This window comes from Penicillium coprophilum (genome assembly GCF_028826855.1).
Source record: "Penicillium coprophilum strain IBT 35676 chromosome Unknown utg000002l_segment0_segment1, whole genome shotgun sequence".
Classification (NCBI taxonomy): domain Eukaryota; kingdom Fungi; phylum Ascomycota; class Eurotiomycetes; order Eurotiales; family Aspergillaceae; genus Penicillium; species Penicillium coprophilum.
Window position 1 is genome coordinate 2,873,489 of NW_026622722.1, and position 19,770 is coordinate 2,893,258.

The 19,770-nt window shown below is 49.9% G+C and overlaps 7 protein-coding genes across 7 annotated transcripts; 3 read left to right on the top strand and 4 right to left on the bottom strand.

Annotated features, from left to right (window-relative positions):
• Nucleotides 1-433: 433 nt before the first annotated feature.
• On the top strand, nt 434-1,992 carry N7500_003147 (Zn(II)2Cys6 transcription factor; the record flags this gene model as incomplete). Its single annotated transcript, XM_056674293.1, has 4 exons — nt 434-707; nt 759-833; nt 882-1,144; nt 1,216-1,992. The coding sequence occupies 4 exons, from the start codon at nt 434-436 to the stop codon at nt 1,990-1,992; spliced, it is 1,389 nt and encodes a 462-aa protein (XP_056534818.1).
• An 812-nt stretch (nt 1,993-2,804) lies between these two features.
• N7500_003148 (putative MFS transporter) lies at nt 2,805-4,945 on the top strand (the record flags this gene model as incomplete). The annotated part of the gene is made up of 8 exons (XM_056674294.1): nt 2,805-2,880; nt 2,935-3,011; nt 3,066-3,136; nt 3,195-3,486; nt 3,538-3,609; nt 3,670-4,404; nt 4,495-4,599; nt 4,706-4,945. The coding sequence occupies 8 exons, from the start codon at nt 2,805-2,807 to the stop codon at nt 4,943-4,945; spliced, it is 1,668 nt and encodes a 555-aa protein (XP_056534819.1).
• Nucleotides 4,946-5,591: 646 nt separating this feature from the next.
• N7500_003149 (NAD(P)/FAD-dependent oxidoreductase) lies at nt 5,592-7,177 on the bottom strand (the record flags this gene model as incomplete). The annotated part of the gene is made up of 2 exons (XM_056674295.1): nt 5,592-6,497; nt 6,554-7,177. 2 exons carry the CDS (start codon nt 7,175-7,177, stop codon nt 5,592-5,594), a joined length of 1,530 nt encoding a protein of 509 aa, XP_056534820.1.
• A 1,175-nt stretch (nt 7,178-8,352) lies between these two features.
• gmdB (general amidase GmdB) lies at nt 8,353-10,270 on the top strand (the record flags this gene model as incomplete). The annotated part of the gene is made up of 5 exons (XM_056674296.1): nt 8,353-8,655; nt 8,716-8,991; nt 9,051-9,929; nt 10,006-10,093; nt 10,143-10,270. 5 exons carry the CDS (start codon nt 8,353-8,355, stop codon nt 10,268-10,270), a joined length of 1,674 nt encoding a protein of 557 aa, XP_056534821.1.
• A 338-nt stretch (nt 10,271-10,608) lies between these two features.
• spt5 (transcription elongation factor spt5) lies at nt 10,609-13,918 on the bottom strand (the record flags this gene model as incomplete). The annotated part of the gene is made up of 5 exons (XM_056674297.1): nt 10,609-11,183; nt 11,235-11,413; nt 11,466-13,510; nt 13,574-13,753; nt 13,817-13,918. 5 exons carry the CDS (start codon nt 13,916-13,918, stop codon nt 10,609-10,611), a joined length of 3,081 nt encoding a protein of 1,026 aa, XP_056534822.1.
• Nucleotides 13,919-14,787: 869 nt separating this feature from the next.
• On the bottom strand, nt 14,788-16,584 carry N7500_003152 (uncharacterized protein; the record flags this gene model as incomplete). Its single annotated transcript, XM_056674298.1, has 1 exon — nt 14,788-16,584. One exon carries the CDS (start codon nt 16,582-16,584, stop codon nt 14,788-14,790), a length of 1,797 nt encoding a protein of 598 aa, XP_056534823.1.
• A 763-nt stretch (nt 16,585-17,347) lies between these two features.
• N7500_003153 (putative acyl-CoA dehydrogenase) lies at nt 17,348-19,168 on the bottom strand (the record flags this gene model as incomplete). Its single annotated transcript, XM_056674299.1, has 4 exons — nt 17,348-18,583; nt 18,654-18,922; nt 18,982-18,993; nt 19,054-19,168. 4 exons carry the CDS (start codon nt 19,166-19,168, stop codon nt 17,348-17,350), a joined length of 1,632 nt encoding a protein of 543 aa, XP_056534824.1.
• Nucleotides 19,169-19,770: the final 602 nt, after the last annotated feature.

Here is a 19,770-nt window from a genome sequence, read left to right on the forward strand (position 1 = left end):
CTCTCCTGTGCTTTTGTTCTATTAGAAATATGGCCGAAAAAAGACAAGTCTGGAGAATTACATGAGGTTTTTGATGCCTATGTCATTATTAAGTCTAATATACTTGAAATATTTCCGATGAGTCGTATACCCATCTCATCCCCATCTCATCATGGTTGTTTTCCCCCCAAGCACATCTGTTATAGCACTCCGTTTCTTCCACGCCGCATCCCAAACAGGATATTGCAAGTACACTTGTACTACAAGACCGAATCAGATACTTCAAGGGCAACTATTAAAGATCTTATATATCTAAACATGAAATGAGATATCTTGAATAGGCAGTCAGACGTGCTATCAGAAACCCTCGTGCCCCCCCCCGCATTGTGGCATTAAACAGCCTCCACCCATTCATATTTCCGCCCCCTTCCAAGTCCAACTCCCCAAACTCGGCATGTCGACTCGCTCACACCAGGGCTGCTGGACTTGTAAACGACGGCGACGTCGCTGCGATAATGCGCGACCATCGTGTCGAAACTGTTCCGAGCGTGGAGCTACATGCGAGGGCTATGAAGTTCGGCTTAGATGGGGTGCAGGGATCGCATCGCGCGGTCACTTTACTGGTGCAGATAAACCAGTCAAGAATTCTGTGCCGCCAAGGCAGAGGGGGAGACAGAGGGATCTTAGTCGGGAGAGAAAACGGCGAGTGGAATTGGAGAGGGACTCTGGTCAGTAGTTATAAAACGATGCGGTTGTTCGGTATTGATTTAGGTACATAGCTTTGGATGGGAGTCGGGATTCAGAGCTGGCGGTGTCACAGGGGGTGGTTGAAGATGAGGTTCTTTTCAATGAATGTGAGTTTACAGCAGGAACGATTTGAGTATGATGCTGATATTGAGTAGTCATGAATAACGGCATTAATGTGCTTCATTCGACAACAGCACGAGATAGCATGCTTCACCCACGTCTCCCGCAGCTTTGTCAGGAATCCGGCGCCTTGTCTTCTATCTGCATTGCATTCCAACTCGCACTATCGAGCACAGACTCGTCCCAGTTCTGCGAGTATTTTGACACCGCATTAAGGACGTTTCGATCAGAACTAGCGTGCAGCACAACCCTATCCGATGGGACGTTGACCTCAGGGCTGCTGCTGTGTAGCATTGGCGTGCGTAATCTTAACTTGTTGTCTTGGTTCTCCCCAGCGTAAGGCTCTGATATTGATTTAATCTCCTATAGTTGATGCACGGCCTACCCTGGACTATGCATTTAGAGGGTATGCATAACATCTTACAGAGCCATGGCCTTGATGATTTGCACCCCAAACCTACGCAAACTCACTTCCGTGTCCACCTCCTCGAGGTGATGGGGGTGATGGACCTGACCTGCTTTTCTGTCGGTCGTCAAGTTCCGGAGATTGGTATCTGGCGTCGGTATTGCCAACCCGCGACACCCAGGTATGGTATTGAGCCTGTCAGCGGCCTCCCTCGTACACTGCTTGATCTCTTTGCTGGGATCGGGGTAGAGACTACGGAGCAGAGTCTATGGGACTGGCCTGGCGAGACCGGGAGCTTTTTACAGTGTTATCTGTGGGAGGCGCATCGACTAGCTGGTATCCTTACTGTCCGACAACGAGCTAACATTTCTTCTACTCTTATTCCCAAAAACAATGTCTCGACATGGCGGCAGCCTGCCAAGTGTCCAGCAGATACATCCGCTCTCGTTGCGCGGGTCTTGGCTAGTCTTGACGCCCTCCGTCTCGCATCAGCTGAGCGCCCAACGGAAGATATCTTCATCAAGAATGCAATCCTGTTTCCTATGTTTGTCGCTGGATTGGAAGTCGGTGTCCTATGTTGCAAACCGGAATGGCAGCAAACCATTAGAAAGGCTTTGCTAGACTCGCATCAATGTGAAATTCTTCTCAGTCTGCTGGAAGAGTTATGGCGGAAGGAAGATCCAAATCTGAATGTGCACGAGTTAGCTCGACAAAGAGGTCTGGAGATTGGTTTGCTGTGATTTATCACCATATATCATTGTAAATCTGCCACAGGTTAATCTAACTAAAAGCTACTAAAGTCATATGCTAAACCTGGATCATTGATACAAGCCAGGAGCCTTGAAGGGTATACAAGAGAGAAGACAGAATTGATCTCAGTCCTATGGTATTGATTAAAAAGGTGCTGTTCCTTTCCGGCATCTACAGAGTGAATTGGCTTGTTTCGAATACTTCTCACCAGCTCACAGTGGAGCCAATGCTTATATCGTTATACAATAAGTCTTGTACAGCACTGACTTCCCCGGACTACGGCAATGTATTACCGCCAGTGCGCCTCAGACTTTGCTATAGAAATTTTCAACCCGTTGTTGGTACCACTTTGAGCAATCTTTGAACGGTCTCTTGGGTCATTTTTGAGTCGTCTAGTCATCCCTTTTGGAGCTTTTTCAAATTCAGCCTTGCCCTCCGCATCTCCAATGGATGCGGAAGTCCTGGATACTATCCGGTTCACAGACCGTATGGCTTATCTCCCTGCCTACATTCTCGTGTGATATCGGTGGTACTGGGGTTAAAGGATCTTTATCATGTGCAGCCACTAGAATAATGTCAAGTTGAACTGAGGTTCCACTATATATCGATGTTTTACCAAGCCTTTTATAAGGAGGTTTGAGTTGAATTCGACCATCTTCCCCGCAAACTTCTTCCAGACTCGCTTGCATCGGTGATTTGATCATTTCACTTCAACTGCTCTAGGGATTTCACATCTAGATTCAAATATCAGCAAGTACACACTGTCACCACTGAAGCGCAACTTCATCTATCAAGTCACGAGATGGCGGAGCTTCACAATATATCCTCCTTTGAAGAGGAAATGTGCCAGCCCCCGGGCACGTTCAAGCTGATCCGAGGTAGGATATATTCTGATCCCTGACCTGGGCTGTTATTGACTAGTCATGTTTTAGAGGACGAAATAGATGAACACGGGCAACGCCTTATCATCCTCGACCCAATCCCCTCGTTCGATCCGAATGAACCTCTAGTGTGTTGCCCCTCGCATTTTTCTCAAGTTACTAGCTAAGAAAAATGTATACAGAATTGGACCACGATGCGCAAATCAGTCAATTTCACGATCGTTTTGGCTATGACTATCGTTATCTTCACAGCGTGAGTGAGAAACGATCATGTTATATATGACAGACTGGTAACATGACTCTCATATCAGAATTTCCATTCAAGCCATCTTTTGGCAGCAGATGACAATTGATATGGAAGTCACCTACGAAGAACTGAACAACACGATGTCCGTAAATTATGTTGGTCTCGCAACTGGCTGCGTCCTTTTTATCCCATTCGCGAAAAAGTACGGCCGACGCCCAGTCTACATCGTGTCGAGTGCACTGATGTTGGCGACAACATTCTGGTCATATAAAATGACCAGTTTGGCAGAGCTGTATGTGACCAACTTGCTGCAGGGCTTAGCTGGTGCAACCAACGAGTCGATAGTTGCGATAACAGTGAGTCATCTCTTTGGGCTGATAGTAAGGTGTCCTGCTAATGTTGTACAGATTACCGACCTGTTCTTTGTGCATCACCGGGGCAGTATGAATGGGCTATACCTGACCTGTGTCATGATTGGCGTATGTCTTCCAATCCATCATTTGGAGATTTATGTAGCGTAGCTGATGAAACAACCACAGAACTTCTTGACCCCCATGGCTGCAGGAGCACAAGCCACAAAGTATGGCTGGCGCTCGTCCTATCAGACGATGGGGATCTTCAACGGTATCCTTTTTATCCTCTTCCTCTTCGTCTACGAGGAAACAAAATACATCCCTACAGTCACTGGGCAAGTCAGCACTACCTCCGAGGAAGAAGAAGAAGAAGAAGAAGAAGAAGAAGAAGATCCAGCCATCTCAATCAGAGAAGATGGTCCGGACAAATTTGACACGGAGCCTGCAGCCAAAGCTTCTTCTATCACCGAACCAGCTCGTTCCCACCATGTGCTAGACATCACCATACCGCAGAACTCATGGCGCAAGCGACTTGCCCTGATAACGCCAACATCAGAGCCAATCTGGCCGTCCTTCTACAGTCCCTTCTGCGTGCTCATCTTTCCGGCCGTGGCATTTGCCGCGCTTCAATACGCAGCTGGAGTAGCCTGGCTGACGGTGACCTCTAGCGTCTTGTCGCTCGTATTTCCAGAGCCACCATATCTCTTCTCACCTGCTCAAATTGGATATACTAGTGCTGGTCCTCTCGCCGGGAACATCATCGGTGCGGTATATGGCGGATTCCTCGGTGATCGGTCAATTTTGTACTACGCAAAACGCAACAAGGGCTATTACGAGCCTGAAATGCGGTTGTACATATTGCATCTTCCGGCTATTTTCATGGCAGGCGGGCTTGTCATGTTTGGTGCAACAATCTCTAGGGTAAGGCAACCGCATTCGCAGTCAAAATTTGCATTCGGGCTGAGGCTCTATTGATGAGTAAGTGCTAACACTTTGTTTTCCGGATTTTAGGGATTGCACTGGATCTGGCCCAACATTGCAGGCGCCTTCTTCGGGTTTGGTCTAGGCAGTATTAGTGATGCTGCATTGGTGTTAGTCATGGACAGTTACAGAGAGGTATGATTGGCTGCTATCCAACCTATGTTGTTCCAAGATACATGATACAACCTACATGATCCACCCCTCTTTCAGGGCACCTTTTCTTACTAACGCTCATCTCTAGATTACTGGCGATGCTTTCACCGCTGTGGCGTTCCTGCGAAACGCGGTCAGTATCGGCATTCCATTCGCTATCTCTCCCTGGATCCAGCGCAACGGCATACAAAACATGTTTATAGCGTGTGGGATGATGAGTCTGGTTATCACTGCGACGATCATTCCAATGATTGTATGGGGTAAGTCTGCTCGGCGCTCATTGACAGGCCGATATGACGACATCGTGGAGCGCGCCCACGGTGTTTGACAGCTGGGTTGCACGTCTACGTCCCACCTTGGGTCATGATAGCGTGCTCCTTCTTTGGCAGTTGGGGTTTTCTACCAGTGGTTGGTGGAATCTGGCTGCCTAGGTTCCGTTCTGCAGTTGATATGGGTTGGGCCGTTTGGAAGTCGGGTGGTATTTGGCTTTGCTCCTACGGGATTTCCTCTAGATGAGGGATATTGATAATTAGAACTTTCATTGAATAATCTCAATGATAACTCGAATTTAATCCCATTTAGGATGTTGCGGGATTGTATGTAGTTCCGTAGAGATTAGACGTGGTACGAAATGATACAGTAGCTCTTGGGTGCCTTGATATGGGACATGATACGGGGTACAAGACACGTCCCTTTCACCAATAACTATGAGTGATAGGTTTCACATTCCTTATTAAGCCTTGAGAGAACATGGAAGCCTGATATGAGGAGATAGCTAGCACATGAGAAAACCCCTAGCCCTAACTCATATGTACTAACGGGACAAAGAACAAGAATGTAAGATTGCATAACGAAAAGTGTTTCCTTTTGTTCAACGTTCAGAGATGATAGGCTAGAAAATAGACCGCGTAGTAAGACGAGCGGAAATATTGAAAGAAATGATAAATCTAATGCGTGAAAACCCAAGAGACAATCTAAAGATTTGCCTTGTGCACGTCATCAACAGCCTCTCTCGGCAAGACTGCATGAGCAAACCTCTCCTCCGATACAAGCAGCTGTTCAGGTAGCCACGAAATATCTGCATTGATGGTCTCACTCAGCGGAGCATCTTGTGCAAGTAGCATAGTCGCCACTGCTTTACCACTAAGCCAAGCCTGGACCATTCCCTCTCCACCAAACGCAGCACAAACCCACTCGGCCCCTTCAGACCCATGCTCAGGGCGACCGGTTGCAGCCTTAGGCAACCGTCCTACCCAAGGGAGCCCATCGGAGCTGAATGCCATACAACCAGTCCACATCGCCTGCACTGCGTCGCCTTGCACACAGCCCCAATCTTTGCCTCCGAAAATGGCACGCAGAGCCCCAGACAAGTGGATATCAATGTAAAGACTAAGATCAGAGTCTGTCGAAACTCCTAGGTCTGCTAAGCCGCCAGCCTCGCCTTGTGCGAAACCCCCGCCGAGCATCATCTGCCCCTCCGGCAGCTGGGTCATGTAGTCAAATCCGCGATCGTAGTTGAAGAGCCACGAATGATCCGCAGCCTGGTTGGGGAAGTTGTTGCCGGGGGTTTGGGCGGACATCTGGCCCCGAACAGGGAAGATTCGGCCCCGGAATCCGGGTACTAGGTGGCTGACATGGGCATTGGTGCAGTGGATAACGTGTCGGGCGGTGATAGTCCCTCTGCTTGTCTCGACCTTATATCTTGGGCCGTTGGAGGAACTGTCATCGTGAATAGCGGTCACCGGGGTGTTTTCCTCGACACGGAAATCATTCGGAAAGTCCTCGAGGAGACGTTTGAGAACGCCGATGACGAATTTGTAGGGCCAAAGAGCTCCCGCAGGGCCAGCGACGACGCCTCGGGCACGAGTCAAACACAATTCCTGGAAAAAGCATCAGTACTGGGGCTTTGGGTGGTAACAATGAGATATCAACAAACCCTCGGGATAGCATCTCCTTCATAAGATTTCCACTCAGCAGCTTCCTCCGGCATGCCCTCCTTAAAACGGTGCATTCGCTCCAATGCTGCCTGCCAAGACTCCTCGCCAAAGTAAACGCTCAGGAATTGCACCTTTCGCGCTTGCGACTCGGCGGTGATTCCAAGTTCCTCCGCAACAGCGAGCATCTCTTGCAGATGCGCCAGTCGGAAGCGGACAAGTTTACGTGCGGCTTCCACACCAAAGGCATCGGCGAACTCGCCGTATTCGTCGGCTGTCTCTAGAATGTGACCTCCGTTGCGACCGGTTGCGCCACTGCAGACAGTACGGGCCTCTAGCATGACAATAGGCGCGTAGGAGGCAGAAGAGGAATTTGAAGTGCGGTCTTGGAGCAAGGTCCGCGCAATAGATGCTCCAGTGACACCAGATCCGATGATAACGATATCGGCTTCCTTAGGCAGACCCTTTGTTGCTCCCTGGCTGAAGTTGTGTTGATCCATGGTCCAGAAGGACGAGGTCGTCGAAGTCTGGGGGAGGCCTGGATCGGAAAAGATGCGATTGAGAGCTTGCTGTCTAGCAGAGGCTGAGACCGAAGGATCTTTCAGAATATCTGTGGCGAAAGGCATGGTCGCTGAAAGACTCGAGCTACAGCACGAGGTAGAAATTTGTTTTGATTGAAAAAAGTCAAGAAGAGAGATGTGTGGTAGAGAAGAAGTCAAAGAAGGGATATTTGGGAAAGAAAGAAAGTAGCAAAGGCGCAAGAGCAGTAGAAGACAAGACGCCTTAAGTCTTACGCGAGATTGAGGAGATACGTGAGAGAAGAAAAAAAAAAAGAAACAAGCAAAGCTGAAGTAGTAATAGTAAGGCCTTATATCAGATCGCAAATAAGAAGTGACCTGTTGGACTTACCTACCCCGGATGTACTTATGGCACTTCCAAGGTCGAATACAACGCTAATGCACCTATACACTCAGATAAGGAGCTAATCGCGTTCTCTTGCCCTTTCACTGGATCCCACCTGAGCACCTGCCATGGTTCCATTATATGCCTCGTCTGATAGAGTTCAAGATAACATGCCGGTGGGTCCACCTTCTTGTTTGGGATTTGGAGATTGCGGGGATCTTAAGACACACCAGAAGGCTATAAATACCAAAATGATCGTAAAGATCGTAAGGGCTACAAATAAAACTGAAACAATATAGCTAACATTTCTCTCTTTCTTCATTTAAGCCCCATTTTACGATGTCTACCGGGTTACCCTAGGAGGCGCAGATCAGCAACTGCCAGCAGTATTGAAGAGAAACACGCGAGATTTCCTTGCACTTTTTTCTTGCTCATATCCCCAAGTCTAGTCAGATAATTCTTCACTGTCTCACAGTCAATAGGCTGGTGGGAATTTGAAATACCAACGGCAAGTAGAGGGCTTGCTTTGCCGATTAAAGAGTTAGGAATTCTAGATACTATTATAGCGGCCATTTATTTAGGTCCTTATCTTTCTAGTATGTGACGGGAGTAAATTGAAAGGAGAATGGTTATAAAGCCAAAGCCATTGTGGATATTCAAGTATGTCTCACTCTATAATGGAGCGCTATCGCGAACTCCTTCGGCTCCAGGCTATATCCCAAAGCGGCAGGCGGACGCACACTCCAACATCACCAACCGCACCAAGTGGGGATCAAGACAAGTAACCAAAGAAGAGGTCACATTTTCTGGTGGACAAATGCGAGTAATGCCGAGCATGAAAATCACATAAAGGGGAAGGTGGCCAATACAAGTGAAATGACATCCATCAATCTTCATAATGGCATCCGAAACACTCTCCAGCAACTGGCAAGACCTCGTCGCCGCCAAACGCCATGAATGCGAGCATAAGATACCCCGGGAATGGCTTCTGAGTGCAGATCATTTGGCGCTGGCGCAGGAATCCCCATGTTTACTTGAAATTGATCTTCCTCGTCGCTGTGGCTTGCTCTCCGAGGTCGAATTGGATCTAACTGAAAACTATACCGCAAGTCAGCTACTGGTCAAGTTGACTTCAGGACAGACCAGTTCGTTGGCTGTCACAATGGCATTCTGCAAGAGGGCTGCTATTGCGCAGCAGGTTGTGAGTAGAGTGCTTTTCAGACAGGATACAGCAATGATCTTAATACGTACATTTGTGTAGATCTCGTGTCTCACGGAGACCTTCTTCCCCCAAGCACTCGAGCGTGATAAGTACCTAGATGATTATCTACAACGGGAAGGAAAACCTGTTGGTCCCCTACATGGTCTTCCGATCAGCATAAAAGACAGTTTCTGTGTCGAGGGTGTGCAGTCAACGATTGGATATGTCGAATTGCTTAAGAATGAACCCGCGACGGAGAACTCAGCGCTAGTGAGGATGCTGCTAGATCTTGGCGCAGTGTTATATGTGAAGACCAACATTCCACAGACAATGATGGTAAGAAATGCCAAGTGGCTTGGGGGTCTACCCAGAATGGGAAGCTAACAATCACCCAGACAGCGGATTCGGAGAACAATATCTTCGGCCGCACTCTCAATCCACATAAGACAACCCTAACAGCCGGTGGATCCAGCGGTGGGGAGGGTGCTCTAGTAGCGTTCCGGGGGTCGGTTTTGGGCGTGGGGACCGACATCGCTGGCTCGATTCGAGTCCCCGCGCTATGCTGCGGCTTGTACGGCTTCAAGCCAACAATCGACCGTATCCCCTTCGGCGGACAAGTTTCCGGTGCAGTGAAGGGGATACCTGGGCTTGTTCCAGCTGCAGGTCCACTGGCACATAGCATCGCCGATCTGAAGCTGCTGATGAGTTCCGTTGTCGCCGATGGCCGGGCGTGGGAGTATGACTCCGCCGCCGCCGGGGTCCCATGGCAAACTGTCCCTTCTGATATCAACGCCAATGAAATTCTGACTATTGGCGTGCTTGCTGAGGATGAGCATTTCCCGCTCCACCCGCCTGTCAAGAGGGCGCTAGACCGGGCGGTTCAGGCCTTGACACGCGCAGGACATCGCATTGTCCGACTTGGTGATGACAATCAAGCACAAAATTTGGCATATGTGTCGCGTCTTGCCTTTCAGTATTTTATTTATGGCCCGCGCAAGGATCTTATTGCGGCCAGTGGTGAGCCAGTTGTGGCTTCGGTTGGTAAGGCTGCGGCGCCTATGTTCTCCGGCCCGTTCCCTGCTCAGCAAGATCTAGGTTCGTTTGAGATCATCAAGGCATTGTATGAGGCTCGTCAGCGGATTTATGATGCCTGGAGGCAGACATGGGTGGATCGGAAGCTTGACGTGGTTCTGGCTCCTGGAGCTCAGAGTACAGCTGTGGCCCATGATACTTATGGATGGCCTACTTATACGGTAATATGGAACGTCTTGGATGTAAGTGTTTCGTTTTGTTCCATTTTGCTGCCTTCGCTTGATTCTCCAGAGCATATACTGACTTCTGCCAATCTAGTACCCTGCATGCATAATTCCATTTGGAAAAGCGTCCAAAGAGCTTGATCCCGAGCCTATGACAACATTTGCTGACACGCAGCCGGACTGTCAGTGAGCCCGACGCCTTTTATCGAATATATGGCTGACAGATACCAGATCACCCCGATGAGGTCAATGGTGCCCCATGCGCTATTCAGGTCATCACGCCGCGCTTCCAAGATGAGAAGTGCCTGTGGGCGGCGGATATCATTGACCGGGCGTTGACTATCTTTGGCAATGAATAATGGAATGGTTCACATGGTTAATGTGAATTTTCCTACTCGCGTAAGTCTCCCCAGGCAGAGGCTGGGTCAAATCGCTGCGCCCGGGATATTCAGTGGTATCATCAGCTCCATCATGCATAAAGCCATGCCATGTTGGGGTTTGCTTTCTTCTGGAGAAACAGTGTTCAAGATCATACGAGTTGGGTGACAAGAAGTATCATTTAACGCCTGCTGTTCTGCGAGAAAATAAATTCGAAAGGTAGAATACATATGTGAAACCGGCCCTATCCCGTTTGATATCTTAAGGGTGTGTGTGTAGAGAGGACAAGCTTTTGGTACTTGGGAGAAAAGGAGAAAAACTACGGACTGGGGCTATCGTCGTATCGTGGACCGCCGTCGTTGCCACCGTACCCGGCACCAGGCGTAGCAGCCATTCCACCCATCGCCGGAGTGGGCGCATCGAACGCCGCAGGTGTTGGAGCGTCGTAGTCTCGCTTTGAGGGGCCACCGGGAGTGGGTGCGCTGAAAGCTCCACCAGGGGTGGGGGCACTTTCGGGCCATCCGCCAGGAGTTGGTGCACCAGGGGTAGGAGCAGCGTATGCGCCAGGGGTGGGGGCGGAGTAGTTTCCACCAGGTGTCGGGGCATCGTCGAAATCACGCTGGTCTCTGCTGCTGGACATGGCGTTCCAGCCGGGGGTGCGGCTTCCTGTGTTTGCACCACCGGCATTCCATCCAGGAGTGCGCGATCCAGAGGCAAAGGCGTCGAAGCCGGAGCTAGAGTCGTACGGTGTCTTGGATCCCGAGGTCCAGGACGGTGTGCGGCTGCCAACTCCTCCATATGCGGTGCGATTTCCTTCGTAGGGGTTCGCGGTACGAGAGCCATCGTTTTTCCAGGCCGGAGTACGCCCGCCACTCACGCCACCCCAAGCAGGAGCTATATGACGATTAGCATCTTCGTCAACATTTCTGGGATGCGTGTACTTACTTCTCGCAGAAGCGCCATTCCAAGCGGGGGTTCTTGACGAATCGGCGGCGGCGATCGGTGTTCGACCACCAGCCCAACTATCTCTACCAGGACCGCCTGAAGCAGTGTACGGAGCTCGCCCTCCAGGACCACCACCTCCTCTTCCACGGCCCATGGAGAGGGGCTGCTTGGAAACAGGACTGTGAAAAGTTAGAAAGACTATTTTTGGAGTGAAGTAGAGAAAGAACATACTCTTTAGGTGTCAGAATGTCACGCGGGATGTGTACAGGCTTATTGGATGTGTAAAGCTCGACCTGAGCAGAGCTGTCGTCTGCATCGCGGACGATACCGACGAGACCCTTATAACGACCCTTGCGGATAGTCACGGTCTTTCCGATCAGCTGATCGCGGCCGCGACGAGGTGGTGGCATTCCAGCACCACCTCCGGGGGTTTGCATCGCCAGAGCAGGGTTCATCTTGGTGAGATCGGGTCCAGTAGGCCGACCGCCCCTTGCTGATACAGTAACAACATTCGTTGTCCGCACCACGGAGATACCGGCGTTCTCGGCTTGCGCCTTATTGTGCAAGAACAGGAACGAGCGGTGGATGTGGCGGATTACTCCACTGCGCTGCTCTCCGTAAACCTCGCGAACAGTATCGCCACTTCGAATCTCTGCACCATTACGATCAGTAGCCACGGCATCGCGACGGGGAGCAATCTTGCTTGCGATTTGCGTAGGAAGAATGTTGCGGATAGAACCATTCTGGTCAATCACGCGGAGAGATTCTCTGTCCACTTTGATGACACAAGCAACAGTGGCGGCATCAAGCTGGACGAGATCATGAACATCGTAGATGCCGAGCTGTCCATCGGCAGCCATCTCAGCAGAAAGTCGAAGGTCCTTGCTGAAGATTGTGATCTCCTGCATACTCATATCACTGAGCAGAGTGACAGTGTCATCCTTGACCTGCACAACCATGCCCAGTTCGTTCTGATACCGACTGCCGCCGATAACCTTGACGTGATCACCTTCCCGGAATCGTTTACGGAGGGTTCGAACAGGCGCATCAATTGTCTGACCGGCCAGTTCGCCCTCGGTGACTTGCAATGAGATAATGTCACCTCGAGTTGACACTGTGCGACCAATAAGACCCTGCTGTTCACCCCGGTAAACCTCCACTGGATCTCCGGGTTGGTATGAGTCTTCAGCGGTGGAGTTCTTCAGAGTCTCGGCCAGCGACGCCAAATCCAAATTGGCAGTTCCGTCTTCTCCTCCACGCGCGAACATTGTAACCTCCTCTAGGCGGGGGTTAACGTTCTTGGCGTTCAAGTGCTGGACACGCATATCTTTGATGAGGAACCCATCCACGTAGTTGTCGTTCAAGTAGTTCCATGATTTCCCGCCTAGACCAGAGGTAGACGAGAGATATTTTGCATGCTTCTTCTTCGCCTCTGTCTCACTGAACAGGCGCTGGGGAGGGCGGACGGTGTTCGCAGCACCGCGTTTGCGCTTAGCATCGGCAGGGGCACCGAAAGTATCGTCATTCATGCCATAGTCCAGGCGAGGAACAAGTCGCACAGTAACATTCAATCCATTAGTTTCAACTTCTTCGATCTGGGCCAAATCGCCCATGTATTTGCCACGCTTGATGCGAATCCAGCCACCAGGCAAAAGCTCTTCCGATTTCTGGACGCGAAGAAGATCTGGCATCTCCTTTACTGGTACCAGGGTCAGCTTCTGGGATGGGTAGTAGAAATTGATGGCTTCCAAGCCTTCGGTAACATCGGCCTGCCGGCGCGCTTCACAGTAGAACCAGCCCTGCATAATGTTTCCGCGCTCAAAAGCCGAGATGATTCGAATAGGGTTGCGGGAGCCTGCTGGACGCTCTTCAATCCGTTTCTGGATCGAATATACGACTTCCTTCTCCTTGCCAGGCTTGCAGCGGCCACCCCAAATGCTAGGGTCTTCCACACTGGGAAGCAGGAGTCGTTTCGGGATCACGAGAGAGTCTGTGGCGGCGGCACGGTTCCGTCCATATCGTTCCTTGAGCATCTGGGCCTGCTTCTCTGCGTCCATACTGGCATCAATCTCGCGCTGGCGATCCAGCTGTCGATGGCGGCGATCGTCTGTCTCAGTGCCTTGGGGTAGCGCATCAAGATCATCCGGATGTGTTTCCATGCCATATTCAGCGAGCTCATCTTCCTCATCATCGCCTTCGTCCTCTTCATCATCGACGCCGGCCTCGTCCTCGATAAAAGGATTGGCGACGCGCTTCGCTCGCTTTTGCGGACGGGCCTGAGATAGCAACTAAAGTTAACAAAGTTGCCGTGCATTACCAGGTTGCCATAGAAAACATACCACATCCTCTTCCTCGTCTTCTTCTTCCTCCTCCTCATCATCGTCGTCTAGTTCATTCTCCTCGTCGTCGTCTTCAACATCCTTGGCATCTTCCTCCTCATGTGCATGCACATCGCGTGGGTACTTCACATCATCTTCCTCATTAGCACGATCGCCACTTGAATGTTCTCTCTTGGCTGGCTGTTTCGCACTCATTTGTTAGTGCTTTGTCCATCGAAATTTGAGATGTGTCTGTAGACGGACCTTTGATTTCGCATCCTCGACATCGGACTCTTCTTGGGGAGCAGGGTTGAAATCATCCTCCTCGTCCTCAGACCCGAAGTCTTGGTTGAGAAAGTTTGACATTTTGGCAGGTAGTATCTCGGGCTATTGCAGATGATCTAATAGCACCTCTTTCGCACGTCGTAATTTGGAATTAAGATACACTGAGATTCCTATCTATCACATGGAAAATCAGCAATTGATCACACAAAAAGGAGATGTGAGAAGCAAGACAAACCCTATCCAAGGAAACCGCGCTGTATCTTGCGGGTCGAAAGAGAAGACGTGAATGCGAGGATACTGTCTGATATTCTCCAATAGACAGCCAGTTCCAAGTATCGACAAGTCAAATGATGTTGAGAGAGACAAGAGAAAAGCGACTGGAAAGTTAGGAGGGAGGAGCAGCGCAGACAGTCGAGCTGTGCGGGCAATCACCGAGTTCCGCGACCGCCTACAAAGAACACGGGTTGGAATGGAGATCTCGGGTTTCGTTGAAAGAAGGAGAAACACAACACCGCAGGCTGCAATTTCTAGCACTGCTCGTAAGGGGTTGTTTGAGGATGAGCAAAGGAGAAATTGAAGTGCTGGAGCGTGGAGGTCGAGTTGCCCAGAGGCATAATCCTTGCGTAACTGGTTGTTGTAGTGCGCCGTACTTGGCCGCCTTCGATCCTTTACAACCTTCGAGCTTAGAGAGTATACAGAGTACATAACTGTCATTGAAATATGTTCTGATTCCACTGGGATATGGCTGTATATACCGAAGTACGGTGTACAAGGTCAAGTAGAGTTATCCAGACGGAGTACAATTACACTGATGAAGAGTAGTTTAAAGTATCATAAATTTATCCAAGGAGTGAAGTAACCAAAATCATCATTGCATTGCCTGATTTACAGAGTGCTATATGCTTCCCTATGATATATGTTACCCAGAGTCCCTGACCCTCTCGAAATTCCTAATCAGAATTATCCCATTCATCCGAACTTAGATCTTTCACAAGGAAATTCAACCTAAGAATTGTACAGTATTGAATGAGCCAATTTCGCTGTTCAGATGGCCCCCAAGTATCCCAGAAAGGCTCCAGTCTGTTATTCAGCGCTCTGGTTTTAGCCGAAGTGAGGGAGCGCAGGAGAGCCATTTGCTGGGCTCTCACCCGGCCTGGCTCCTTGAGGTCTTCCAACCTTTGGTACATATCTCGATAACTTTTAATTATAAGCCAATACAGGCCCTTGATCGTAGAAACGTCCCAGTAAAACTGCGGATCTGCATGACGCAAAAGCTTTTTGAAAATTATATCACAGCGTGGTCGCAGGTTGTGAGCTGCTACTTGTAACGCATAAGCCCCTGCGCTCTCATCGCCGGTGCCCTGAGAATTCCGCACCCGCCCTGCCATGGGATCACTGTGTTGACAGAACCAATCAATGCCAGCTGTCTGATCTCCTCTAGCCCCAGTTACTAAAGCAGTCTCACCGGAGTCTCGGTCGAAGTCGCTTCGGCATCCTGGCTGGGTATAGGAGTGATCCAGCAGCCAGTCAAGGATTCGTGGACCTTCGGGGTTCTCGATTGCCCGGTGCCAGATGGTTCGAGAGGTGGGATGGAGTTCAATGGGATTGATTCCAACAACATCATATCTAATTGATTCTGGGTCGAGCGTGTCATTGTCGGGGTTGAAGTCTTCGTCCCGGATGATTGGATCACCATATTCTGCATCGCGGTTCCACTCCTCACCGGACTCTTCGTACTCGGGGTCATCCTCATTGGGCAGATATATTGGGAGTGTATTTCTGGGGAGCTTGGTGATATTAAATCCTTTGGATAGGAGCCGTTCGGCCATGTCGGCGGTTATGAAGCTGCACAGTTCGAGCTTGAGGCCGTCATCGTTCCACACAGATAGAGGGTAGCCGGCATCCTCTAGAAACTCAACGACTCCCCTGAAAATATGATTGTTGTGCAACAAAGCGACATGGTGAGGAATAGACATTCCATCGATAGACGTGGGAAAATGCCGAGGATCCACGCCTCCTTTCAGCAAGATAGCAACAACAAACATTATACATTCCACATCTCCGCCCTCAATCACTGCATGAAGAAAGCTTCTCCCATTTTGGTCGTAGTTCCTGAAATCGATCAACCTCAGTTGGCCGAGAAGCGATAGGCAACTTGTGCACCGACATTCTTTCACGAATTCATACGCATAGTTGAACCCAGCACCACCTCGGCTAGCTTTGTAAGCCGCAATCTCCTCTCTACATTGGTACGCAGGTTTGAAGCTGTAGTAATTCATCCATGGCTTGAAAACCTGTTCAAGTGTACTCTGGGCTGGTTCAGATCTCAACCATGTTTCCACATGCTCTCGGTGCATTGGCGATGCTTCAGCAAATCCATGTATAGCATGAAGGTCCTCGGGGTTGGGAAGCTTTGTATCAACATGCAGCAGCATAGGGAGAACCAGCACCAACAAATTTTCAGGCATGGTTGTAAGATCCATAGAATGGGCTATGTCCTGCAGGAATTCATGGCTGATCTCGTCGGTGTCATTCGAGCTTAGACTCTCCAGAAGATCCGTTGGAGCAGTCCCAGTGCCGGTGAAGTTGTCTTCGTTTTCTTGGAATTCACGCATTCGTCGAGCCACCAAACTGGCCAGTATGAGCGATGAAGCAGAATGCTCATCAGATACTACCTGAATCATTCCATCGATATCGCTTGCGAAATCATGTGCATCCTCGTTGATTTCCATTGATCGTAATGACATACTGAACCGGTTGGTAGATCACCTTGAAGGAAACGTATGGACACAAATGACTTGGCTCGAGGTACCTGAATAGGCAGACGGGCACACCTCAAAGTTATATTTATCGTATCGAGCCCCAAGCATTTGACACGAAAGGAAGTAAGCCCAATACTTTAGGCTAATAATAGTTTGGCATCAAAGAGTTTCGGACGCAATGATGACCGTTCTCAAAGTTTTCCTGGTCACGGCTTGAATTCTTTCAAAGGAGATAGAAAGAAAGGAGTGAGATAGAAAGAAGGTCGGTGGCTTGAACGAGGGAATTTGGGCCCGCAACCATACTTGATTTGCCTGGACAAAGAAACAGTTAGGTAGGGGGTTGTATCAGTTGAGTGTTCGTTTGCCAACATTTCGGGACATCGAGACCTTGAGACCCTCCAGTTTTTCTTTGATTCTTTGAATCTTGATTCTCGTTGTTGATGGTGGTCATACTTCTTGCCAACAGGTAATATCCCTCTAAGATCGTAAATATGGAGACACTTAACGTTATTGAATCAAAATCATTTATGTGTACCAAATATCCAAAAACGCGGCGATGTCCACCGTAAATCGTGAAAAGTACAGAATATGAGCCAATGTAATGTTATTGTACAAGGCGGATCAATAGCAAGAGAAAAAGGAATGCCGTCACAGACGAGAGGATATCTAGCCAAAAGTAGGAAAGAGAAATGTATCAAATGGGCACGCTCTACCGCCGCAGTCGAAAACACACAAAGAAATAAATGCCTTATAGCTTCATGCCAAACATGCTGTGGACACGCAAGCTCTGGCGCATACTCAAATCAAGCATAATCTCCTCACTACCACCGGGGATAGCATAGGCACGCACATCACGGTAAAGTCTCTCGATCTTGCCGCCCTGGCCACCGCGGCTGTAACTCAGACCACCAAAGATCTGACTAGCCTCGCGGGCGCAGAACTCGAAGCACTGCGTAGACTGCGCCTTCAGTGAAGCGATGGCACCGCCAAGCTTGAGCATAGCCTCGGTATCCTCCATGGACTGGCACTGGTAGATGATGTTCTCTAGCCAGTTGTAGGTGGCCTCGATCTGGCGGGCCATATGGGCTAGTTTCATGCGAATGACAGGGTGGTCGATGAGACGCTTGCCGAAGGTCTTGCGCTTGTGCGCATATTTCACCGACTCTTCATAGCAGACACGCGAGAAGCGCACACACTGAATCACAATGCCGATACGCTCGTGGTTGAAGTTGGTCATGATCACCTTGAAACCCTGGTTCTCCTTGCCAATCAGATTCTCCACGGGCACCTTCACGTCCTCGAAGGTGACATAAGTCGTGCCGCTGGACCACACACCTTGGCAGTCCATGCGGCGGGTGCTGACGCCACCAGCTTCACGCTCGATGAGCAGCACGCTAAGACCGTTCATGCCATCCTTGCCGGTGCGCACGGCGGTTGTGAAGTAATCAGAGTAGATTCCGTTAGTGATCCACTTCTTCTCGCCATTAACGATGTAGTGCTTGCCATCCTCGGTGAGCTTGGCCTCGCAACCCAAGTTTGCGACGTCACTACCAGCATCAGGCTCAGTGATAGCGAGGCAGATACGCTTGTCGCCGGCCAGGATACCTGGTAGGATTCGGTCAACCAGCGCCTTCTTGCCGAACTTGACTAATGGGGGGCAGCCAATTCCGTAGCCACCGATCAGGTTCCACACCAGACCGCCGCTGCCGGCACGCGACAGCTCGTCGGTCAGCAGCATCTCGTGGAACAAGTCCCAACGCTCTGGTGACACGGACTTCACGCGGTGTGGGGTGTGCTTCTCAGGGAAGTGGACACCCAACAGTCCGGCCAGATAGCCCCGCTCACCCATCTGCTTGTAGATGGTCGCAGGCACTTCCTTGGCCTCGTCCCATTCGGTCACATATGGCTCGATCTCGGACTCGACCCACTGGCGGACCTCGTCTCGCAGTGCGGCGTGGGATTCATTAAAGTAGGGGGATGCATACTAGGAGCGACATATGGATTAACTTCCGTGCGACAGTAAAACCCAATCTGGGGGAGATAACAAAACTTACACCCTGGTACCATGAAGGATCGGCGAAGGGGATCAACTCTCCATAAGGGTCTTGGGGCGTGCCGGTGGCAGGTGGTGTTACGGACGAGGACGTGGTAGGCTTCGGCTCGGCAGCCTTTTTCGGAGCCGGCGCTGGGGCTGGTGCCGGTGCCGCCTGCTTCGTGTCCAACGAACCGATCTGCAGACTCTTCTTGTACTTCTTCAAAATGCCTTCGTTGTGGTATTTCCAGAACTGTTTTGAGGCGTCCTTTCCGGCTACTCGCTGGAGAACTAGACACACTGTCAATATGGAGTTATCGGATGTAGCGGATGCTCTCGGCCTAACGTACTTTTCTTTCCACCTATTCAAACAAAGTGTTAACATGTGATTCCCATGCATCGATACGCATGTCTTCACTTACCAGGGTGCTCATCTTGGAACTTGGAAACATCGTAGACATCTTCATCGATAATGATCCAGGGACTGTCACCCTTGCTATGCGAGGCAACATCTTCTTTGCTAAATGTCTTTGCCATGGTGGCGATTGGTATTGATAAGACTTATAGGGACGAAGGAAAAAGGCGTGCAACAGAAGTTTATATTAAGGTCAAAGAATATTTAGGAGAAAGAAGAAAATTTCAAGTCCGGGGAAGCTGGGGAATATATGAGTTATGGGTCAAGAGACAATTTCCGCGAAGTTCGGGCGATATTCCAAGTCTGGACATGAAGCAAAATGGGCCTCGGAGCATGATCCATAATAACAGTTCACATGCTCCTACACAAAGTAGACCTTGGGACCTTACGTTGTAGCAGTCGGTGTTTTATTCGATGGTTCATTGGCTGCTGATTAGTTCGGTCATCGCCGTTTGACAGACAGTTTATTGGCTCGTGCCGCGTCATAATGGAAATGCCGAGGCATAACAGCGCTGGTGGAATGCTGAGTCAGAACCAGTTTCCGGGGCGGCATGTGAATGCGTATTCCGTAGTATCGGCCGGTTTGCAATTGGACTATTTCATGCTATGTGATATCTGGATACAGTTATGCACCAATGTAACTCTATATATGTAGAACAGTCACTCTAAACAATTAAGTCTGGTTCGTGGTCTCCACCTCGGGCGTGTACCTACATGCATTACA